We start from the raw sequence: 25,783 nt of genomic DNA, 5'->3' as shown, positions 1-25,783 counted from the left end.
GCGAAGCTTTTGCTCGCTTTAATGCAATACCACACTACGCCTCCCTCACACTCAAGATGCCCGGTCCACGTGGCATCATTTCAGTGAACGGAAATATCAAGCGATCCCTGCGCGCCGAAGAGAGTGCGGCTGCCTTGGCAGCCGCACACTAAAGGCGCCCGGTCCAGCGAAAGCATCCAACAGGTCGTCAAGACCTCAGACACAACTAATCAAGTCCGGTGCCGCTATTTATACCGAATAAATGGTCACACCCCTATTTGTCAATACAGGGGCTCAACGCGCGCAGACAAGTGGCAATTTTTTCTCATCTTGAATTATACATGGTTTCTTTAAAAACTATCTTTTTGCACGACAACTTTTTCACCTAAATTCCTCTCTTTTACAGACGATCATCGTGCTACACCCGTCCAGGATATGGCATAACGGAGACACATGCGCAGACGTGCAGCAGGGACCCGCTCCAAGGATTCTTTTTAGATTAAGACCCTGCGTAAACCTTTTTTACTGTCTCTTGTTGATACATATCCACCGTTGAGAAGGATGCTGACGTCTTGGCATGTGGCCACGCCAGAACAATGCATGTACCTGGACACAAGGGGCTTCTTACAAAGGCCATTATTTAGGCCCGGTTTATACCACAAAGACCGAATACCTTAGGGAGTGTTCGGCGTCGCGAGTTTGGCCCTATATGCATCAGCTCCGAATCATTGTCTTTGGTCAAATGTTGGGTTTGCCCGGCTCCTGTGTTTTGGTGCCTTACGTTCTGCTTTACCGGCTAAGGTAGCACCAGGAGAACTACTGCGATTATGCCCTGGTTCATCCGTACGAGCACCTCAGTAGAGAAAGCCGAAAACTGACTGTCATGATATAGCGTGAGACTGGTCAACCACTCGATGACCTGTTGGATTGTTAGAATTCCTCCGCCTTAACGAAGGGCCGTTTTCCGGCCAGGCATGTACGCACCCCGGGATCGGGAGAGTGCGGAGCCACCAGGGGCTATCTAGTAGCCCCACTGTCAAACTCCTATGGCTAAGTGAAAGTGCTAAAGCATTATAGTCCGGTTGCCTCGCTCGCTGCGCTATCACTTCCTTAATAGGACCAAGACGTTGGATTAAGTGTGAACGCGTGTTTTTTGCGAGCACCTACGCATTATATGCGTGGGGGTTGAAGCCGACGGCTGAAATCTTTCAGGTTATACACATGTATACATAAACGGCCGCCCAGGTGGCATCATATTACTTTCAGGCAAAAGTATAAAAATAGCCTTATAAAAATTTATAAAAGCATTTCGCTTACAATGAGATTACATATCACTCAAACATAATATTTTTTGAGCACTGGGTCTCTATCAAACGAGCACCCTCAAGAACTTCTTCAAAGTAGTGCTCAGCAGCCATTCGGCCTATGGCCGAATCCCGCGCTGCAACAGTGGTAGCATCCATCTCCGCCCAGCATGCTTTAACACGGGCAAAGGCCATCCGTGAGCCCTCTATGCACGCCAACCTCTTCATCGCATTAATGCGCGGCACCATGTCAAGGAACTGCTGCACCAAGCTGAAATAGCTGTTCGGTTTTGGCCTTTCCGGCCATAGCTAATCCACAACAGACCTCATGACAAGTCCGGACAACCTATTCAGTTCGGCCCATTCGGCTAATTGGTCAGTCAATGAAAGCGGACGCTCGGGAGAATGGAATTGTGTCCAAAACAGCTGGTCCACTTCACGGGCCGTCTGACCCTGGAAGTACATGGCCGCATCGGCAGCGCTCGCCGCCAAATCCATATACACATCCTCCGAACTCCACAGCCGATCCAGAGGGGCATATCGTGGATCTCCGAACTTCCTCTGCAACATAAAGGATTTCCCAGCTACAATATCCCCGGCTTCCCGCAGCTCCTCCTTCTTCGCCCTCATAGCAGAGCGGATGTCTTTTCTCGTCGCATCAGCCTTCTCAAGGTCCGATGCCTTCGCTAGGTTTTCCTTTTCAAGAACCCGACAACGGTCGGCGGCGGCTTTTAATTCTATGGCCATCTTGGCCATCTTATCTCGGCTCTCGCCAGTTGCGGCCTTCTCGGCTTTCAACTCTTTGGCCGCCTTCAAAGCAGCCGCATTACCAAACCTCGCTTGTTCCTTGGCTCGGGCAAGTTCTGCCTGCAAGGCTTCAACAGTGGCAGCTCCATCTGCAGTCACAACATATTAAAGATACTGGCATCATGCTACTCTTACTATGTGGTGTTTACCAGATAATGACACTTACCCTGTGCCTCGTCAAGCCTTTTGTTAACAAGCTCGATGTTGGCGTCTGCCGCATCCAACTGCCGTTTTAAATGGGCAAACTCGCTAGTCCGGCTAGCCACTGGAGCTTCCATCACCTGCACATAGAGGCAATATGGTTATTACCTGGGAATATGATCCTCTGTTCGTCGTCGTTTCCGATGACAACCAGAGTCTCAGGGGCTACTATCTACACAGGGCACACCTAGCATGTGCAGGACTATCATACATTATTTTACGTACCTCAAAGCCTGTCAGTAGACTCATAAAAGCTTCATGCAATCCGCTTTCGGTGGACGAGATTATCTCCATCACCGTATTCATCAGCATATGGTGTTCATCTGAGATGGCCGCTCGCCCCACCAACTCCCTCAGAACATCCGATCGCACACCAGACGGTGCCGGACTCTTTTGTCTGCTCTCTTCCGGAGTTGGACACTGCGAGCTTCGGGGGTCAATGGGATTATCTTATGGCCTCACCGGACTCGGAGAGGCCCTCTGCGACGACACTTCGGGGTCGCCGCTTTCGGAGCGGAGGAGTGCGGAGGAGGCGTTTCGCTCTCCATCATCTCTGGAAGAAGATCGCGTGAAGACGAGCTCATTTGAGAGGGGCTAAGGCCCAAACTGCAAAGATATATGCGGTGGTTATTTTCTCAGAAGAAAAAGATGGCATACCTTTACTATTAGTGTATTTCGGGTCACTTACGACTCGCTGGAGAATTGATCCCCCCGCGGACTTTGTGCGGCAAAAGCACCCCCCAAGGTAGGACCCTCTGTGGGAGACTTCTTCTCCCGTTTGGAAGCTTCGGCTTCCGAATCCCCGGGTGCAGTCATTTTCCTCCTTCGGTCGTCTCCCTTCATGGAGATGCTCGCTCCCTCGATTAGAATGGGCAGCGTTGGGGGCCCGCATCTGCCCGTATTATCCTCCCCAGTATCTTCCTTCAAGAGCTCTGGGCAAGGTGCGACCTGGAGCATCTTTCCAATACCGGATTGTCCAAACCCTCAGGGAGGGGGGCCGAACACCGAATCAACTTCGCCTTTGTTAGCCAGTCCTGGTCAAAAAGCGAATTCTCAGAAATAACTTCGTAACAAATGAGAGATAGTATGTTCGGCCGGAAGATTCCTTACCTGTTCGGCGGCGTGGTTACTGCTCAGGCCCACGTCCTCGGTGATTTCCAGACACTCTACCTGAGGTCCGAAGAATGACTTGTACATCTCCTCGTGCATCAGGCCGAGGAAATTTTGAATGACACGCGGTCCCTCGGGATTGAGCTCCCACAAGAGAAGGGGCCGGCGTTTGCAAGGCTGGACTTGACGAACCAGCATAACTTGTATTACTGCAACCAAACTAAAATCTCCATTGAAGAGATCTCGAATGCGGCTTTGCTGTATAGGCACGTCCTTGGCTGGACCCCAGCTCAGACCTCTGCTGGTCCATGACATCAGTTGTGGGGGAGGGCCCGAGCGGAAAACAGGGGCGGCCGCCCACTTGGCCCTTCTAGGAGCCGTGATGTAGAACCACTCCTGTTGCCACAATTCAGACACCTCTGGAATGGAACCTTTGGGCCATGGAGCTCCCGTCATCTTGCATATTGAGGCACCTCCGCACACTGCATGTTGCCCCTCGATCATCTTCGGCTTTACTTCAAAGGTCTTGAGCCACAGGCCAAAGTGAGGGGTAACCCGGAGGAAGGCCTCACACATGACAATAAATGTCGTGATATGAAGAAAGGAGTCCGGAGCTAGATCATGGAAATCTAGCCCGTAATAAAACATCAAACCCCTGACGAAAGGATCCAGAGCAAGGCCTAGACCTCGGAGGAAGTGGGGGACGAACACGACGTTCTCGTTGGGTTCGGGGGAGGGGACGGCCTGCCCTCGGGCAGGCAGCCGATGAGAAACCTCGACGGTCAGATATCTCACCTCCCTCAACTTTTTGATGTCTTCTTCCGTGATGGAGGAAGGCATCCATCGGCCTTGGAGGCTATATCCGGACATGATTGAAGGTTCGGAGCACCTGACCTGAACTTTGGGTGTTTGAGCTTGAGGTGGGGGAAGGATTCGATTGAGCACGGGAGGGAAAAAATAAAAGCCTTGTCCCTTTATAAAGAGGGTGAATATCAAACGTCCTCTCCGTGGCTGTTTGGACTTGCCTATAGTCTAGGAGTCCTAGAAGCAGTTGGGTTACCCACGCCCGTATCGATGAGAATCCCGGAATAAGGGGACACGATCTTTGCTTTAACAAGACGTGCCAAGGAAACCGCCTCGCATGACACGCTGAGGTGGGATAATAAAACGATTCGAATAAAGGCTTGGCCGTGGTGTTGTCATGCTACGGAATACGTCAGCAGATTAGATTGGTGTGAACATTATTCTCTCTATGGCAATATGTGGAAATTTATTTTGCTGAGCCGGACACTATCTTTGTGTTCAAAATCTTCTATGAAGTACTTGGAGGAGGAACCCGCCTTGCAATGCCGAAGACAATCTGCGCGCCGAACTCGTCGTCATTGAAGCCTGGTTCAGGGGCTACTGAGGGAGTCCTGGATTAGGGGGTGTCCGAATGGCCGGACTATACCTTCAGCCGGACTCCTGGACTATGAAGATACAAGATTGAAGACTTCGTCCCGTGTCCGGGAGGGACTTTCCTTGGCGTGGAAGGCAAGCTTGGCGATACGAATATGTGGATCTCCTACCATTGTAACCGACTTTGTGTAACCCTAACCCTCTCCGGTGTCTATATAAACCGGAGGGTTTTAGTCCGTAGGACAACATACAGAATAACAATCATACCATAGGCTAGCTTCTAGGGTTTAGCCTCTCCGATCTCGTGGTAGATCTACTCTTGTACTACCCATATCATCACTATTAATCAAGCAGGACGTAGGGTTTTACCTCCATCAAGAGGGCCTGAACCTGGGTAAAACTTCGTGCCCCTTGCCTCCTGTTACCATCCAGCCTAGACGCACAGTTTGGGACCCCCTACCCGAGATCCGCCGGTTTTGACACCGACAATAACCCTCAGGAACAATAGGAAATTCATATCTAGGGGGTGAATCTTCATCATCACTTTCATCAATATTATCAGTTTCAATAATTTCATTCTCTCTAGCCTTAGCAAGTTGTTCATCAAGAAATTCACCAAGTGGCACAGTAGTATCAAGCATAGAAGTAGTTTCATCATAAATATCATGCATAGCAGAAGTGGCATCATCAATAACATGCGACATATCAGAATTAATAGCAGAAGCAGGTTTATGTGTCGCAAGCTTACTCAAAACAGAAGGCAAATCAAGTGCAGAGCTAGATGGCAGTTCCTTACCTCCCCTTGTAGTTGAGGGAAAAAATCTTGGTTCTTTGATCTTTCAAGTTCTTCATAATGATAAGCAGATATAAATCCCAAGTGACTCAAAGAATAGAGCTATGCTCCCCGGCAAAGGCGCCAGAAAATGTTCTTGATAACCGACAAGTATAGGGGATCACAACAGTTTTCGAGGGTAGAGTATTCAACCCAAATTTATTGATTCGACACAAGGGGAGCCAAAGAATATTCTCAAGTATTAGCAGCTGAGTTGTCAATTCAACCGCACCTGGAAACTTAATATCTGCAGCAAGGTATTTAGTAGAAAAGTAATATGATAGTAGTGGTAACAGTGGCAAAGGGTAACGGTAGCAAAAGTAATATTTTTGGGTTTTATAGTGATTGTAACAGTAGCAACGGAAAAGTAAATAAGCGAAGAACAATATATGGAAAGCTCGTAGGCATTGGATCGGTGATGGAGAATTATGCCGGATGCGATCAATCATGTAACAGTCATAACATAGGGTGACACAGAACTAGCTCCAGTTCATCAATGTAATCTAGGCATGTATTCCGAATATAGTCATACGTGCTTATGGAAAAGAACTTGCATGACATCTTTTGTCCTACCCTCCCGTGGCAGCGGGGTCCTATTGGAAACTAAGGGATATTAAGGCCTCCTTTTAATAGAGTACCAAGCCAAATCATTAACACATAGTGAATACATGAACTCCTCAAACTATGGTCATCACCGGTAAGTATCCCGGTTATTGTCACTTCGGGGTTAACAGATCATAACACATAATAGGTGACTATAGACTGGTAAGATAGGATCAAGAACTCTCATATATTGATGAAAAAATAATAGGTTCAGATCTGAAATCATGGGACTCGGGCCCTAGTGACAAGCATTAAGCATAGCAAAGTCATAGCAACATCAATCTCAGAACATAGTGGATACTAGGGATCAAACCCTAACAAAACTAACTCGATTACATGATAAATCTTATCCAAACCATCACTGTCCAGCAAGCCTACGATGGAATTACTCACACACGGCGGTGAGCATCTTGAAATTGGCGATGGAGGAAGGTTGATGATGACGATGGCGACGGATTCCCTTCTCCGGAGCCCCGAACGGACTCCAGATCAGCCCTCCCAAGAGAGTTTAGGGCTTGGCGGCGGCTCTGTATCGTAAAACACGATGAATCCTTCTCTCTGATTTTTTTTCTCCCCGAAAGTGAATATATGGAATCAGGGTTGAAGTCGGTGGAGCGTCAGGGGGGCCACGAGGCAGGGGGTAGGGCGCGCCCCCACCCTCGTGGACAGGTGGTGGGCCCCTGACGTGGATCTTTCTTCCAGTATTTTTTATATATTCCAAAATAATTCTCCGTTGATTTTCAGGTCATTCCAAGAACTTTTATTTCTGCACAAAAATAACACCATGTCAATTCTGCTTAAAACAGCATCAGTCCGGGTTAGTTCCATTCAAATCATGCAAGTTAGAGTCCAAATCAAGGGCAAAAGTGTTTGGAAAAGTAGATATGACGAAGACGTATCATTCAGCGTCGTGAGTTTGGCCTTATATGCATCAGCTCCGGATCATGTCTTGGGTCAATAGTTGGGTTGCCCGGCTCCTGTGCTTGCTATCCTACGTTCCGCTCTATCGGCTAGGGTAGTAAAGGGAGAACTACTGCGATTGTGCTTTCGGTTTACCCGGTTAAGCATCTTAGTAGAGAAAGCCGAAAACTGACTGTCATGATGTGGCGAGAGCTGGTCAACCACTCGATGACTTATCGCAATCTTTCGCGAGTCCCTCCGTGTCACACGAAGGACCTCTTTCCGGTCAAATATGTAAACGCATCACATGAATAAGCTGCATACATACCAGGGGCTATGTTGTAGACCCACCATAAAACTCCGCTGGCTAAGTGAAAGTCTTAACGCCCTATAGTTTGGTTGCCTGGTTCGCCGCATTGACACCTCCTTCATGGACCAAGACGTTGGGTCAAGAGTGATCAGATGCTTTTTCGAACACCCCCGTACTTCCTACGAGGGGGCTGAAGCCGACGACTGGAAAACTTTCTGATCATATACAAACGGCCGCACAGGAGGAACAAAAGCCTTTAGGAAAAATAAAAATATAGACTGATCATAACAATTGTCTTTTACAATTCGTAAAGAGTTCACTCGAATATTATGCATATAAACATTGACCCTCTATCAAGCGGGTAGCCTCTAAGACATCTTCAAAGTAATGCTCTAGTGCATGATGGTCCTTGCCCTTGGGTGGACCCTGCGCTGCAACTTCGGCGGCCTTCATCTTCCCCCAGTATGTCTTGACTCGGGCAAAGGCCATCCGTGCACCTTCAATGAATGCTGACCGCTTCACGACATCGATACATGGCACTGCATCAGCAAGCCGCCGCACCAAGCCGAAATAGCTATTCGGAATCAGCTCAGTCAGCCACAGCTGAAGTATGACGTTCTTCATGGCAGCGTCGGACATCCTGTGAAGATCGGCCCATTGGGACATCTGTTCATTCAGCAGCAGAGGGCATTTTGAGGCGCCGAACTGTGACCAGAAAAGCTTCTCCATTGCATATCCCTCTTGCGCTTGGTAAAATTGCGCCGCATCGGATGAACTCTTCGGCAAGTCCAAAAACACGTTGATACGTCTCCGTCATATCTACCTTTCCAAACACTTTTGCCCTTGTTTTGGACTCTAACTTGCATGATTTGAATGGAACTAATCCGGACTGACGTTCTTTTCAGCAGAATTGCCATGGTGTTATTTTTGTGCAGAAATAAAAGTTCTCGGAATGACCTGAAAATCAACGGAGAATTATTTTGGAATATATAAAAAAATACTGGAAGAAAGATCCATGTCAGGGGGGCCACACCCTGTCCACGAGGGTGGGGGTGCGCCCCCTACCTCGTGGGCCCCCTGATGCTCCACCAACCTCAACCTTGACTCCATATATTCACTTTCGGGGAGAAGAAAAATTGGAGAGAAGGAATCATCGCGTTTTACGATATGGAGCCGCCGCCAAGCCCTAAACTCTCTTGGGAGGGCTGATCTGGAGTCCGTTTGGGGCTCCGGAGAGGGGAATCCGTCGCCATCGTCATCATCAACCTTCCACCATCACCAATTTCATGATGCTCACCGCCGTGCGTGAGTAATTCCATCATAGGCTTGCTGGACGGTGATTGGTTGGATGAGATTTATCATGTAACCGAGTTAGTTTTGTTAGGGTTTGATCCCTAGTATCCACTATGTTCTGACATTGATGTTGCTATGACTTTGCTATGCTTAATGCTTGTCACTAGGGCCCGAGTGCCATGATTTCAGATATGAACCTATTATGTTTTCATCAATATATGAGAGTTCTTGATCCTATCTTGCAAGTCTATAGGCACCTATTACGTGTTATGATCCGTTAACCCTGAAGTGACAATAATCGGGATACTTACCGGTGATGACCGTAGTTTGAGGAGTTCATGTATTCACTATGTGTTAATGCTTTGGTCCGGTACTCTATTAAAAGGAGGCCTTAATATCCCTTGGTTTCCAAGAGGACCCCACTGCCACGGGAGGGTAGGACAAAAGATGTCATGCAAGTTCTTTTCCATAAGCACGTATGACTATATTCGGAATACATGCCTACATTACATTGATGAACTGGAGCTAGTTCTGTGTCACTCTAGGTTATGACTGTTACATGATCGATCGCATCCGGCATAATTCTCCATCACCGATCCAATGCCTACGAGCTTTTCCTATATTGTTCTTCGCTTATTTACTTTTCCGTTGCTACTGTTACAATCACTACAAAACCCAAGAATATTACTTTTGCTACCGTTACCTTTTGCCACCGTTACCACTACTATCATATTACTTTGCTACTAAATACCTTTCTGTAGATATTAAGTTTCTAGGTGTGGCTGAATTGACAACTCAGCTGCTAATACTTGAGAATATTCTTTGGCTCCCCTTGTGTCGAATCAATAAATTTGGGTTGAATACTCTACCCTCAAAAACTGTTGCGATCCCCTATACTTGTGGGTTATCCCACGTCTGGAGAACTCCACACTTTGTTAAGCTGAGCATAATTTGGATCGCCGAACTTCGTCTGTAATAAAAATGGCTTACCATCCGCAATCTTGCCGGCTTGCCGGATCTCCTCACGGGCCGCTCTAGATTCGGACCGCGCTTCTTTCGCCTCTCGCAAGGCCTTGTCTAGCCCAGCCGCTTTGGCTTTATTCTCCTCCTCCAGGAATTCATAGCGGCTCGTAGCATTTTTCAGTTCGAGCGCCATTGAGGATATTTTCTCCTCGTCTTGATGTCGAGCAGCTTGTTCAGCCTTTAACTTGGCCGATGCCTTTTCGGCAGCCACATTACTAGACCAGGCCTGCTCCTTGGCCTGGGCCAGCTCCGCCCGAAGATCCTCAACAGCAGCAGCACCATCTGCAGCCATACACATTCTAGTATGCAACTTTCAGCGTCACGCTTATATTACAAATACGTATATGTAAGGATTGCTCCGAATACATACCTTGCGACTCTTCAAGACGCCTATTGATAAGCGCGATATTAGCATCTGCCTCATCAATCTTGTGTTGCAAATTCACAATCTCTACAGTCCAGACAGTTTCCAGGGAGGTTACAGCGTGTGTTCCAATTAATCAAATTACTTCCTGGGCATATCTTTTGATCCTCTGATCGCCTCCCTCGGGAAGCCAATCAGAGTCTTAGGGGCTACTCTCTATACACAGGTGTATTCTTGAATAAAACACAATCGAACAGATTACGGTACAAACCTCGAAGCCTCTTAGCAGGCTCACGAAGGCCTCATTCAATCTGCTTTTCGCGGCCAGGACCTTTTCGACCACCGTGCCCATCAAGGTACGATGTTCCTTTGAGACGGACGCCTGTCGCAGCATGTTCGTCAATATATCCGACGCCTCTCAGTCTCCGGAGGCTGCCGTAGGAGTACGGCCTCCCGTTGAAGGAATCCGTTTATTCATATTCGGCTGTAGACCGGAATGTTCGGGGCCTTTATTGTTGGTTCCCGGACCCTGGGCCACCTAAGTATAACCTTCGGGTTGTGTCTTCATCATCCCTCGCACCGCTTGATCGGGAGAGACCCTCCGCACGACACCTCGAAGTCGTCCACCTGTTGGGCGAGGAGACTGGTGGAGGCGTCTCTCTTTCCATCATCTCCGAAAGAAGATCCCCCGAGGAAGAGGATTGTTGAAGAAGACTGCGTGCCGAACTGCAAAAAAAACATATATTCTAGACGTTATAAGAAAGGGACAGGACATGTTTAAAACACCCTTGTTCACTTACAATTTGACCTAAGGCTTGTCCTTGTCTTGGGACTGCGCGATGATGTTGTCCTCCAAGCCCGAGCCACCCGACGAAGGCATCTTGCCTCGCTTAAGAGCCTTTTCCTCCCAATCTTCGAAGGCGGCCATTTTCTTCCCATGGAGGGAAGAGACGTTGACTTCCCCTTTATTTTTGTCTTCGGACGATGGAATATTGATTCATCCGGACGCGATGTCTGGTGCATCTTTGGGATGGGGGCCATCTTTGGTCCTCTCTGCCTTGCCCTCCTTCACAGGCATCTGGTATGGTGCCGGGGCTAGCATCCTTGTTAATACAGGATCCGCTGAACCCTCGGGAAGAGGGGCCGGACACCTAATCAACTCCGCTTTCTTTATCCAGCCTTGGAAGGAGATAGTTTGCTCAGTAAAGTATTATGGCATACTTAAAAGGGGGGGGAGGTGTTCGGAAGTCAAGTGCTTACCGGGGTATCCGGACGGTTACAGTCGAGGCTTATGTCCTCAGTAGTGTTCGGCCAACATTTTGGTTTTCTGAAAACAACTACCACATCCCTTTGTGGTAATGCCGAAGAAGTGTTGGAGGGTTCGTGGTCCTGCTGGATTGAACTCCCACATACGAAGAGGCCTACGCTAGCATGGAAGGATTCGGCGAATCAGCATTACTTGAATCACGCTGACCAGATCGATGTCCCTCTCGAGGAGGGTTCGGATGCGGCTTTGTAGAGTTCGCACTTCATCAACTGATCCCCAATCCAGCCCCTTGTTGGCCCACGATGCAAGTTGTTACGGTGGGCTAGGGCGAAACGTGGGTGCAGCTACCCACTTGGTGCTGCGGGGTTCCGTAACGTAAAACCACTTTCGCTGCCATTGATGGAAGTTTCAGTAAAAGAGCCTTTTGGCCAAGGAGTGTTGGTGAGCAGGCTGACTACAGCACCGCCGCACTCCTCCTGTTCCCCGTCGACTACCTTTGGTTTCACACTGAAGGTCTTGAGCCATAAGCCGAAGTGTGGGGGGATTTGGAGGCCTCGCACGTAATGATGAACGCCGAGACATGGAGGAAAGACTCCGGGGCTAGATCGTGAAAATCTAGTCCATAATAGAACATTAGCTCCCAGACAAAGGGGTGAAGAGCGAGCCCTAGCCCTCGAAGGAAGTGTGAGATGAACACGACCCTCTCGCTGGATCTGGTGGTCGGGATAACCTACCCTTGAGCAAGAAGCCTGTGGTGAATTTCCGCGATCAGGTACCTGGCCGCTCGAAGCTTCGCAATATCCTCCTCTATAACGGAGGAAGACACCCATCGGCCTTGAGGGCTGGGTCCGGACATAATGGGGAAGCTCGGAGCAATGAAGTCGAAACCTTGGGTGCTAGAGCTCGAGGTTGGAAAGGCTGAGGAGAAGTTCGGCGTCAAAAAGGACAGCCCTTGGTTCCTTTATATAAAGGCAGCGGGGATTAAACGCCTCCTCCTGAGCCTGAAAGCTTGCCTATTCCTAGGGAATCTTTCCAACAGAACGGTTGGGTTACCCGCGCTCGTATTAATGAGAATCCCGTAATGAGGGGATACGATCTCTGCTTCGACAGAACGTGGCAATAGTAACCGCGCCTCGAAACATGGAACGGCGGGACAGGAAACGGTTCAAAAAACCGAGCGAGCGTGATGTCGCGTTGTAAAAAGTTGTCAGCAGATTGGACTCCTGGAATATTATATTCTCTCTGCGGTTGTGTGTGGTGTATGTGTTACACGTCCGGACATGTGGATACATCCGAAGACTATTTTGGAGTTCGGAAGAAGGAACCCGCCTTACAATGCCGAAGATAGGCCTACGCGCCGGATACCTTATCATTGAAGTCGGGTTCAAGGGCTACTGAGGGAGTCCTGGACTAAGGGGTCCTCGGGCATCCGGCCTGTTAGCCATGGGCCGGACTGATGGGATGTGAAGATACGGAGATCGAAGGCTACACCCGTGTCCGGATAGGACTCTCCTTGACGTGGAAGGCAAGCTTGGTGACTAAATATGTAGATTCCTTTCTTTGTAACCGACCTTGTGTAACCCTAGATCCTCCCGATGTCTATATAAACCGGAGGACTTAGTCCGGAAGATAGACATTATCATAGCCATACAAGCTAGACCTCTAGGGTTTAACCATTACGATCTCGTGGTAGATCAACTCTTTTAATATTCATATTCATCAAGATCAATCAAGCAGGACATAGGGTATTACCTCCATAGAGAGGGCCTGAACCTGGATAAAACATTGTGTCCCCTTCTCTTGTTACCATCGACCTTAGACGCACAGTTTGGGACCCCCTACCCGAGATCCGCCGATTTTGACACCGACATGCATCTCTAGTCCCGGTCCGTGCCCCGAACCGGGACTAAAGGTGTTGGTGGGGCCACAACCTGACACTAGCCTGCCATCGCCTCTTTAGTCCCGGTTCGTGGCACGAACCGATACTAAAGGTTCACCACGAACCGGGACTAATGAGCACCGCCCGCCTAGCCGTTGGAACCGGCACTAATGGTCACATTAGTGCCGGTTCAATTACAAACCGGGACTAATGAGTTGAACATTAGGCCCTTTTTCTACTAGTGAAGGTCCGCAAAGCTGCATATCAGCGATGGAGCCGCGTCGAGCTCGGGTGTGAAGGTGATCAGTCATTTTTTTCTTTTGGTGGTTGCGGTGGTGGTGCCAGAGACAGGTGACGGGCATTGGTGGCAAGCTCAGAGCTTTTTCGGTCTTGTTCGTAGTTTTCCTTCTTGGCTGGTGTTCCTTTGTGCAAAGACTAGTGTTCTGCTATTTGTTCAGTTTTGTCAGGTCGGTATCTACGTGGCTTGTACAATGTTCCTTATGATACAAATGAGACGTGTTACCATGAAAACAAAAGTACTGCAGTAGTAGTGTGTGGCTATAGTGTGGTATAGCTTGTTGTGCGTTCGTCTGAAATTGCATGAGACGAGATAGCTTGGGTGGGGCTCGACTAATGCTTGAGCACGTCGGGGACGTCGATGGGGTACCGATGGACGCAGGTGGCCCAGGGCCCGTCGGCCGCCACGGGCGCCGGGTGTATGCACTCCCAGGCGGCGCTGTTGCACTTGAACCCGGAGCCGATGCCGATCATCCACACGCGGTCGCCCTTGCGCATGCGCCCCTTTGCCTCGATGTAGGCGAGCTCGTACCACAGCGAGCTGCTCGACGTGTTGCCGAACCGGTGCAGCGTCATCCTCGACGCCTCCACCTGCTCGTCCGACAGCCTGAGGCTGCGCTGGAGCTCGTCGATCACCGCGCGCCCGCCCGCGTGGATGCAGAAGTGCTCGAACGCCGTGCGGAAGTCGGGGATGTACGGCTTGATCCTGCTGCTGCTGACCACCTTGCGCGCCACGAAGGACAGCGCGAATAGCAGCTGCTCCGACGCCGGCAGGACCAGGGGCCCCATGGCCGTGATGTTCGCCGTGAGCGCGTCGCCGGCGGTGACCATCAGGTCCTTGGACAGGTTGATCCCGACGTTGCCGCGGTCGTCCTCCTCCTGGTACACGCATCGGTACGCACTGTCCTTGGCACCGGTCAGCGTCCGCACCACGTGCGCGAGCCGAAACCGCGCGTTGCGGCCGCGGGTGGACAGGAGCACAGCGGCGCCGCCCATCCGGAACAGGCAGTTGGGAAGGAGCATGGCGCGCTCCTTGCCCGTGTAGTAGTTTCGCGTGATGGTCTCCGTGGACACAACCAGCGCGTTGGAGCCCCCAGGCGCGACCTGGAGCAGGTTCCTGGCGAGCTCCACGGAGATGAGCCCCGCGCTGCAGCCCATCCCGGCAAGGTGCACGCTGCGCACGTCCTCGCGGAGCTTGTACCGGCTGACGACCATGTCGGCGAAAGACGGCGTCGGGGCGAAGAGGCTGCAGTTGACGACGAGGATGTCGATGTCCTCCCCGGAGACCTTGGTCTTGGCGAGCAGGTCGTCGATGGCGGAGAAGACGACGAGCTCGGCCTCGTCGCGGGAGGACCCGAGATCGCGTTCCGGCGGGATGTAGTGCTGCGCATCGGGGAGGCAGGTCTCCTCCCCGAGACCGGAGCGCTCGAGCAGCCGCACCATGAACCGGAGGCTGCGCTCGTCGACGCACGTGCTGGCGTGCTCCTGGAACGCGGCGAACGGGACGCGGAGGCCAGGGCTGGGGCAGAAGCACGCGTAGTCCACCATGTACACGGCGCGCGGGCGGAGCCTGAGGTAGACGGCGGCCAGCGCGGCCGGGACGAACGCGGCCAGGAACACGTGCACGGGCCGGAGCTCCGCCGCCTTGAGCATGAGGGGCACTGCCACGATGGGGAGCATGCTGCTCACCAGAAGCCGGTACAACCGCTCGTGCTGGACCGAGGAGCTCATGCGGACAGTGCGTCCTGCTCTGTGTCGTCTGTGCTGGAGGTGTGTCGCCTCGCCTCACGGTGGTAAGCAATTGAGCCAATGGACCAGCGGTTGTGCACACAACAAGAATGCATGCATTCCAAACACATGAATGTTGTCGTCGTGCAGTGAACCTCTTGCGCTAGCTGGTTGTTTGCATTGCGAGTAGATCTGGGCACTCCGTGCCAGTGTCTTGCGGCAACCACCCGGCTACGCCTGCCGCCTTGGAAACGAAGGATTTGGAGCGGATATCAAGTTATCGACCAAATCATCTCTCAATATGTGTTTCTTCTATCAAAAAAGGCCAAGGACCATATTTTAAGCAGTACAGCCCCTTAAAATCCCTGCGACCGTGGATCTGCATACCAAATCTATGCCCTGTAGAAGAAAACGCCGGTGATGCCATGTATAACTGTTGGGTTTAATCCCACATCGATTGTGGGAGGGACATAACACGATTTATAAGGATGGGGATGTCCCCTTCTAACAGGCTACGCTTTTGGAGGGAGAGGGCCCGAGGCCTCTTATAAGTCTGTGTTGCTCTCCGGTTGGGCCTGGTGACGCAGGTGGGTCGGAAACGCTGGTGTTAGCGGACCCGAGATTGCGTAACAATTGGTCTCAGAGCCCAGGTGGCTGGAATAAATCTTGGTGAACTCACGGGTGGTCGGTCATGGTTAATGGGCTGGAAATGCTGGTGTGAGCGGGCCCATGTGTGACCGGTTGGGCCTGATGACGCAGGTGGGTCGGAAACGCTGGTGTTAACGGACCCGAGATTGCGTAACAATAGCACCCATGTTCTGGCCAGATGTTGTGGAACACAAATCTCACACACTTACCGATGAGGTCGAGGCTAACCCCGTTGTTTGCCCAGTACGACACCGCAATTGAGATAAACATGTAAAATGCCATCTTCCACATGATTCCCGCACTACTTTGGGAATGAACAGTAGTGGTGGGATGAAAATGCCAAACAGTGGCAGGCCAGGCTCTCAGGGGTGCCCGCCACTAACCTCCCACCACTGCTAACATACCATCAGCGGCAAGCGCATGGGTCTATTGTAGTGGCGGATGAAGTTTAGCGCCCGCCACAACAACTGTAGCTAGCAATTGCTGCATTTCTCGCTGTGTGTAGCAGCAGGGGCAGACACTTTTGGCGCCCGTCACCGGTAGTGATCTAGGCCTATAGAAGAATTCCTACCGCAACATCATTTTTTGCTACCGTGGCAACATTTTAATGACGCGGTTGCAACATTTTGTACTTGATCATCACATTGCATTACAACGTCAATAAAATAATTAAGAGTACTAGTGAAGGAAACATATAGTATAAGAAGTGCAGGGCAATAAACATGCACGTCTCAACACATGATGAATAGTTTCACAAGTTGTTTCAAAGCAGTGTATCTACCAACTTGGCTAGTTGCTGGCAATCAATGACCAAAATATGTCTTCGACTCGGTGAAGTCGTTCTTCGTATGGCTCTGCATAGCAGTGAAACTTCACGTCCTCATTTACAACCTCCTTGTTGATGATTTTGGCCCACACCTTTTGGAGGTGTTCATGCTCTCTTAATAATTCCCATATGTCCATGTACCTCTCCATCTCCTCGAACCACTTTATGATCTGGCTATGATTACGCAAATGTTGGCTTTTCTTCAAAATGTCGTCCATGATGGCCATGGCACAGTAGCCAGACCTTTGGCAGGTTTTAACATTTGGCTCTTGATGACAATAAGCGCTAGTGATGAACTTGAATTCTGAATGATATGTGAACGTTTCTTTGAACTTCTTACACTTGCATAGATCATCATTCAGACTCTCCTTCAATATGTTCCAACACTTTTGAGGGTCTCTGTTCAAGTCAAATAAATAAGCCAACCCTTGCATCGGCATTAGTGCGATTATGATCCATTGGCAGTCCCTTCGAAGAATGTAGAAGAAATCAACATGAATGAGATCATACCACAAGGTCATGTATATGTTTTAGAATAAAGGAGTGAACGCTAAAGATTTACTTCTCGTAGTATGGCACGAGATATGCGTCCTTATGCGGATGATTCATAGTCATGCATGGGAACAGGTAGTCTGCGATGAGGTTCTGGCTTGTTGTGGATTCCATGTTGTGACAATGCATGTAAAAAGGATGAGGTAAGGCCACATTAGCATGCCAGAGTAGGGGATCTAAAGCTCGATGAAGTTCCCAAAGCATTGTTAACTGCAGGGAGACTACGCCGACATAGAAGATATTTGCATGGATCACCTCATTAAAGGGCAGATCAAGCGTATTGGTCGAAAACTCCACAACAAAACTATAACAATTTATAACCTTGGTTGTGTAACTTTGTGTACCTTCTTCTGACTTATCTAAAACGTCTTTGCGTAGAACATGAAGTTCAGTCGAGAGGTTCTACAACATAGAGTCTGATAGGCTCACTTCACCGGGCTTATACACATTCCATGTGCGCCTTTCATAGACGACAATAGGCACAAATGGTTTGTCTGTGGATGGTGTAGAATTGTCAAGCTGATCCTTCTCCAATGATGGCGGAATATCTTCGACTATGTTTGTGGCGCGACAAGGACGAGAATAGGGTCAAGGTTCGCGAAGCCGGGACCGCCATCATTAGCAGACAATCTGCGGGTAATCTCCTCTATATCAGTAAGTGGCCACTTAAGTAGGTGGCCCTGCGGGGCCACTTGTTCTAATGTAATGACATCCTCTTGGGGGGGGGGGGTTGAGGCAACGTCCATGATTCAAAGCCCATGATTACCTTTAGCACCTGGACCCTCGTCATGCGTAGTGGTCGAGCAACCCCGTGCATCATTCTAGTACCATCTGTAAACGGGATGACTTGCCCCTAGGAATCCTTGTCGTCACACCATCCACCTTGGCAAACAACCACCATGAGATATATTGTGATGTTGGTGACTGTTAACCGTTACTAGACTGACTGGCCATTTGGGGAGGACTCGGTGTGCCATGTGGAAATAGTTCAGCTAAGTTCTTTTGAACTGTTGCGTCTACCCTTGCATCTACTGTGAGGACTAGTCGTGCTTGCACTTTGTCTTTGATCTTTTCATTAACCCTGCTTTTCATTCTAGCTTTTTTAAGTTCTTTGGTTTTGGGATAGACGTCGTCCCAAGCCTACAATTGTGAGCGTGACAAGATGCGTACATACTAGTGCTTGTGGTGGTATCACATCGTAGCCAGATAAGGGACATGACGGGGCCTTGTAATCCTGCTATGTGACACCGCAACAACCTACAACCCAATAATTTCCTGGATATGTGAAAGCACAAGTTCTCCCTGGGTGATTTTGGTAATTAATGACAACATATCTCTTGTTGGACTAACACTTTTACCTAGTATGTTTCAGATAAAGTTCAACAATGAAGTAGCATGGACTACAGGATGTGGAACCCCTTCAAAATGCTAAGGACAAAGGATTGGCCCAAGCTCCAAGCTCAAGACTCTACATTTTATATTTTAGTGATCCAAGATCACATTGAGTCTATAGGAAAGCCAATACTATTAAGAAGGGATGAGGTGTTTCTTAATGGCTTGCTTGCTCAAAGTGCTTAGTGATATGCTTCAAAGCCCTCAACCACTTTCTCACTTCCAAATATGTCCTAAACCAAAAATCAAACTCGGCCCCATCGATTCTTTCTATCCGGAGCCACCGAGTTCAGTTGACATAGCCACTGCCAGAAACCCTAATCAGTTCAGTCTCACCGATGGGATCTCGGTCTCACCGAGATGGGCTTGCAAACTCTCTGTTATCTATTGCAATACTTTTGGTCTCACCGAGTTTGCTTGGCCAACTCTCTGTTTCACTTATTACCCAAATCGGTCCCACCGAGTTTGAGTAATCGGTCAAACCAAGTTTTGGATTTACCCTAACCCTAGCACATCGGTCCCACCGAGTTGATCCAGTCGGTCCCACCGAAAACCCTAACGGTCACTAGGTTTGCTAAATCGGTCCGACTGAGTTTTTCACTTTGGTCTCACCGAGATTGGTAAATTGTGTGTAACGATTAGTTTTTGTGTGGAGGCTATATATACCCCTCCACCCACTCTTCATTCGTGGAGAGAGCCATCAGAACATACCTACACTTTCACTACACATTTTCTGAGAAAGAACCACCTACTCATGTGTTGAGGCCAAGATATTCCATTCCTACCATATGAATCTTGATCTCTAGCCTTCCCCAAGTTGCTTTCCACTCAAATCATCTTTCCACCAAATCCATATCCTGTGAGAGAGAGTTGAGTGTTGGGGAGACTATCATTTGAAGCACAAGAGCAAGGAGTTCATCATCAACACATCATTTGTCACTTCTTGGAGAGTGGTGTCTCCTAGATTGGCTAGGTGTCACCTGGGAGCCTCCGAAAAGATTGTGGAGTTGAACCAAGGAGTTTGTAAGGGCAAGGAGATCGCCTACTTCGTGAAGATCTACCGCTAATGAGGCAAGTCCTTCGTGGGCGATGGCCATGATGGGATAGACAAGGTTGCTTCTTCGTGGACCCTTCGTGGGTGGAGCCCTCCGTGGACTCGCGCAACCGTTACCCTCCGTGGGTTAAAGTCTCCATCAACGTGGATGTACGATAGCACCACCTATCGGAACCACGACAAAAACATCCGTGTCTCCAATTGCGTTTGAATTCTCCAAACCCTTCCCTTTACATACTTGCAAGTTGCATGCTTTACTTTCCGCTGCTCATATACTCTTTGCATTCTTACTTGATATGTATTGTGTTTGTTAAACTAGTGCCTAAACTCCACTTCAACTTAAAGAAATTAAAAACTGCAACTTTTGGCACTTAGTGTCTAATCACCCCCCCCCTCTAGACACCTCTTCTCGATCCTTTCAATATGCCCATCCATATTCCATGGCATGTGAGCGCACGCGGATCCCCATCCCTCCATGGAAAGAGAAATAAAGGCCGAAATCCCAAGCTGACAGCTTGTCCCGGCCAGGTCCGCCTACCATGGGCTCCACCTGTCGGTGCAGAAGCAACACAACTATTTGATTATATCAACTGTTCAGATTGGTCGGGTGTGAACTAAGCATTCACCAAGTCCAATTTTTATAGAAGTAGAAATATATTTTTGCTGAGTTATTTCAGTTGAATTGAGAACCTTTTCACATGAAAAAGCTTTGGATGTTCAAAAATATAAACTATGAGAAGTTGGATCTTCAAAGCCAAAGTCCTACAGTACCAAGGATCTGAAGGCTCTGCTCCTAAAGGGGGAGTTGGTAGGCTGGTACGGTTTATTTTCGTCCCACCTCACACCACCCCTCCCACTGGTTTTATCTCTTTAGAAACAATAAAAAATACCATTCCACCACTCCTCCCACCACCGAGCACCAAATCAATTTCGAAATCAAGCGATTAATGCAATTAATAGGTAGCTAATTAATTATACATGCAATTAATTAAGTATGTTTAAGTAAAAAATCACATCAAGTCAATTTGGCAATCAAGCCATTAATGCAATTATAGCAGAAAATTAATTACATGTGCTATTAATTGAGTCTTTTTAAGTAGGGATTTTTCACGGCAAATCGGCCATCAAATTAATCTGGAAATCAAGCCATTCATGCTATTAATAGGCAGACAATTCATTACACATGCAACTAATTAAGTATATTAAGTACGGATTTTTCACATCAAATCAATTTAGAAATCAAGCCGTGATAGAGGCGAAGGTGCCCCGATGTTTCGATGAGACGGTGGCTATCATTTTCTGTTGGAGTCGACCTTGACGATCCAGCTACGAACGTACGAGACATCGCGCCTTAGCAATCGCTAAACCAACTTCCAAGGGGTTATTGACCGCACCGGAGCACGATCACCCTGACCACGAGGGTCTGTTTCCTGCGAGAAAACGAACAACGGGCAAGAAACTGAGATTCCAATCTGGATATTGCGAATATAAGAGGAAAGATTTATTAATGAAGGTAGGGTTCTGTGACGCCTTTGTCTGGTGGTTGAACACAAACGAAGTGCGCGAAGTTACAGCTATGGCGAACTTTTAATCTAAACAAAACTCAAAGTCTAAACGACGCCCTAAGGGTTGTATATATGGAGAAGAGGGGGGAATTTCGTGGCCCTTTGAGGAGGGGTTCGAAACCAACCCTAACTCTTGTTTCCCCACACATACGGACTCTAAAAACAGCCTATACTTAAGTATTTTGAAAATACATGGGCCTGGCCCAATAATAAGGTGACGCAGCACCTAGAATAGCCTCTGAAACGAAAATTATGAAGTGGCATCTTGTATATTTCGTCCAAGGCTTCATGCACTCATTATGGTGGCTTCAATGACCTGAAATCATCACTTGAAACTCCGTTCTTGTTTCCCTTTCACATGCCATCAACTCCATGCTTGTTCTTGCTCCAATGATCATCCTTCTCCAATCTAGGCCCTTCATTTGTAAGCAAAACAAATGTATCCAATTTAGGCAACATCATATTCTCATGAACATTAGAATCATTAGCAAGAAACAGAAGTACCTGATAATTTGATTGACGTGCGCGAGCTCTAGTAATTGGTTCAGTATGTATAGTAGCAGGGGTTGTGGGTGTAACAATGGTATTGATGTCCTCATCATCCTCCCCTTATTGAAATGAAGTCGTCCTCGACGGAAGCTCATCTTCCTCACCCAAATAAGGCTTCAAATCTGCATTTATAAAAGTGGGACTAACCCCAAAATCTGAAGGCAGCTCAAGTTTATATGCATTATCATTTATTTTCTCTAACACCTTAAAAGGACCATCAACACGTGGCATTAGCTTTGATTTGCGCAAATTAGGAAATCTATCCTTACGCAAATGTAACCAAATAAGATCTCCAGGTGCAAACACAACATGTTTTCTATCCTTTTCTCCAACAAGTTTATATTTAGCATTCATACGCTCAATGTTTTCCTTAGTTAACTCATGCATTTTTAAGAACAATTCAGCACATTTTTTAGCATCAAAATTAACCTTCTCCGAAGATGGAAGAGGCAACAAATCAATGGGTGCATGAGGTAGGAAACCATACACAATTTGAAAAGGGCACATCATAGTAGTAGAATGCAACGAATGATTATAAGCAAATTCAATATGAGGCAAGCATTCTTCCCACATTTTCTTATTATTCTTCAAAACAGTCCTAAGCATAGTAGACAATGTTCTATTGACTACATCAGTTTGGCCATCAGTTTGGGGGTGACAAGTAGTACTAAAAAGCAATTTAGTCCCCAACCTAGCCCATAAACATCTCCAAAAGTGGCTAAGAAATTTAGTATCACGATCTGAAAGAATAGTATTTTGCACACCATGCAAGCGAATAATTTCATGAAAGAACAAATCAGCAACATTAACAGCATCATCAATTTTATGACATGGTATAAAGTGTGCCATTTTCGAGAATCTATCCGCGACAACCAAGGTAGTCAGAGTCGGGATTCGGAGTCGGATCGATTTTCCTTAGACATAATCGAGTCGTAGTATCGAGTCGTGGAATCGAGGATTCTACTAGATTTACTCAAATAAGATATTTTGTATCCATGAAAGAAATTTATATGGGTTCTATAGAGTTTTGACACTAAATATGGAGCAAAGACGTACACATCAATGCTAGTTCTATTCCACTTCTTTTATGGCTAACCTACTATTAGCTTGGATGTATGTAACATATATGAGAGGCAAATATATAAAACATTGAAATCTTTGACGCGTGAAATTTACTTACGAGTTTTTTACAATACGTGAATAGCCGATCACTTGTATATCCACCCTGTAGTGCTTAACCTTGAAGGGTCTTTCTCTCCTTCTCTGATTAATCTTGATGCATCCTCCTTCCCACGCCAATTCCATTTGTCGACAAGTCTGATCCTAAATTTTGATCTAGGTTTTGAGAGCCAGATCAAAGGTATCGGCGCCTAAGCATTTGGGCTTGGGAGGGGAATAAAGGGCCATGAGGCATGCGAAAATGGTTTGGATGATGGCATACTATTCTGTTACAACTAAACAAACGGCTTAGATAAATTAGTAGAATCGGGCATAGTCCATACCACAGTCGGGATTCTACAGTTTTGTACATGATTCTATGATTTGGATCGCGACTCAACATGGATTCTACCAGATCCGGATTCATAGTGGGACTTGGATCAACATGGTTCCGTAGGGTCGTGAAGTCGTAGGATTCTAGGAGTCGAGTCAGGATTCTGACTACCTTGGCGACAACAAATATGCTTTCCCTCCCCTTCTTTGTTCAAGGTAAACCTAAAACAAATTCCATAGATATATCCTCCCAAGGAACACTAGGTATAGGCAAAGGCATATATAAACCATGAGGATTGAGTCGCGACTTAGCTTTTTGACATGTATTGCAGCGAGCAACAAGACGGTCAACATCCCGTCTCATCTTTGTCCAAAAGAAATGTGTAGCAAGTATAACCTCTGTCTTCTTCATGCCAAAGTGCCCCGTTAATCCTCCTCCATGCGCCTCCTGCAACAACAAAAGATGAACAGAGCTAGCTGGAATGCATGGCTTGTTAGCACGAAACACAAATCCATCGTTAACGACGAACTTGTTCCATGTTCTACCTTTTTTACAATTCTGCAACACATCTTTAAATTCAGCATCATGCACATATTGATCTTTGATGGTCTCCAAACCAAATATTTTAAAGTCAATTTGTGAAAGCATAGTATAATGACGAGGCAATGCATCAGCAATAACATTTTCTTTACCCTTGTTGTGTTTAATGACATAAGGGAAAGTATCAATGAATTCAACCCATTTAGCATGTCTACGGTTCAGTTTTGCTTGACTTTTAATATGTTTCAAAGATTCATGATCAGAATATATAACAAATTCTTTGGGCCATAAATAATGTTGCCATGTTTCTAAGGTCCGAACAAGAGCATATAATTCTTTATCATAAGTAGAATAGTTCAGACTAGGCCCACTCAATTTTTCAGAAAAGTATGCAATAGGTTTGCCATCTTGTAATAACACAACTCCTAATCCAATTCCACTAGCATCATATTCAAGGTCAAAAGTCTTATTAAAATTAAGAAGTTTGAGTAAAGGAGCATGGGTCAACTTATCTTTCAATACCGTGAATGCTTCTTCCTGTGCGGTATGCCAAACAAAAGACACATCCTTCTTTGTAAGCTCATTGAGAGGTGTAGCAATGGTGCTAAAATCTCTCACAAAACGCCTATCAAAACCAGCAAGTCCAAGAAAACTACTGAGTTGTGTGACCGTTTTGGGCTGCGGCCAACTCTCAATAGCTTCAATCTTGACTTTATCAACTTCAATTCCTTGTGGAATAACAACATAGCCAAGAAAAGATACTCAGACGGTGCAAAAGGTCCACTTCCCAAGGTTACCAAACAAACATGCATCACGTAGAGCAATAAAAACAGCACGTAAATGTTCTAAATGTTCTTCCAAAGATTTGCTATAAATCAATATATCATCAAAATAGACTACCACAAATGGTCCAATGAAAGCACGTAAAACTTCGTTCATTAGTCTCATGAAAGTACTAGGTGCATTAGTTAACCCAAAAGGCATGACTAACCACTCATATAAACCAAACTTAGTTTTAAATGTTGTTTTCCATTCATCTCCTAATTTCATATGAATTTGATGGTATCCACCACGCAAATCAACTTTGGAGAATATTGTAGAGCCACTCAATTCATCCATCATATCATCTAGCCTAGGAATAGGATGACGATAACGAATAGTAATATTATTAATGCCTCTACAATCAACACACATACGCGACGTACCATCCTTTTAGGAACTATTATAATAGGAACAACACAACGACTAAGAGATTCACGTATATAATCTTTGTCGAGCAGCTCCTATACTTGACGTATAATCTCCTTCGGATTGGTACAATATGGTGCACGGTTGGGTAGTGATGCACCGGGAATTAAGTCAATTTGATGCTCAATCCCTCGAATAGGTGGTAATCCCGGTGGCAAGTCTTGTGGAAAGACGTCAACGAACTCCTGCAAAATGTTAGTAACAATAGGGGGCAAAGAGGAAGGCACGTCCTCGAATGAAAATAATGCCTCTTTGCACACAAAAGCATAGCAAATAAATTTGCCGAAATCTAGCTCATCAGTATTAGATTTTGTGGCAAGTAAACATGCACTTTTAAATTTAATTTCAGAAACAACACTAGATGGTTTATTATCAGGTTTCATGTGTTGTTCAAATTCTTTTGCCACAATCTGATTTTCACTCTTATTTTTCTCATGTTTTGCTTTATTAGCTCTATTAATATCATCTTTCAAAATGGAATCAGGAGTCATAGGAAGCAAAGTAATATTTTTATCCTTATGAACAAGAGTATACTGATTGTTTCTACCATGGTGTACAAGATTTTTATCAAATTGCCATGTTCTACCAAGTAATAAGGAACATGCTTGCATAGGTACCACAT

At 47.1% G+C, this 25,783-nt stretch overlaps 1 protein-coding gene across 1 annotated transcript; it reads right to left on the bottom strand.

The window, feature by feature from the left end:
- Window positions 1-13,839: 13,839 nt before the first annotated feature.
- On the bottom strand, window positions 13,840-15,414 carry LOC125538960 (3-ketoacyl-CoA synthase 6-like). The gene has a single exon (XM_048702282.1). The coding sequence runs from the start codon at window positions 15,296-15,298 to the stop codon at window positions 13,901-13,903; it is 1,398 nt and encodes a 465-aa protein (XP_048558239.1). The 5' UTR covers window positions 15,299-15,414; the 3' UTR covers window positions 13,840-13,900.
- Window positions 15,415-25,783: the final 10,369 nt, after the last annotated feature.

This window comes from Triticum urartu, chromosome 1 (genome assembly GCF_003073215.2).
Source record: "Triticum urartu cultivar G1812 chromosome 1, Tu2.1, whole genome shotgun sequence".
Taxonomy (NCBI): domain Eukaryota; kingdom Viridiplantae; phylum Streptophyta; class Magnoliopsida; order Poales; family Poaceae; genus Triticum; species Triticum urartu.
The sequence above is the reverse complement of the archived record's forward strand: the minus strand, read 5'-3'. Positions and strand labels throughout refer to the sequence as shown.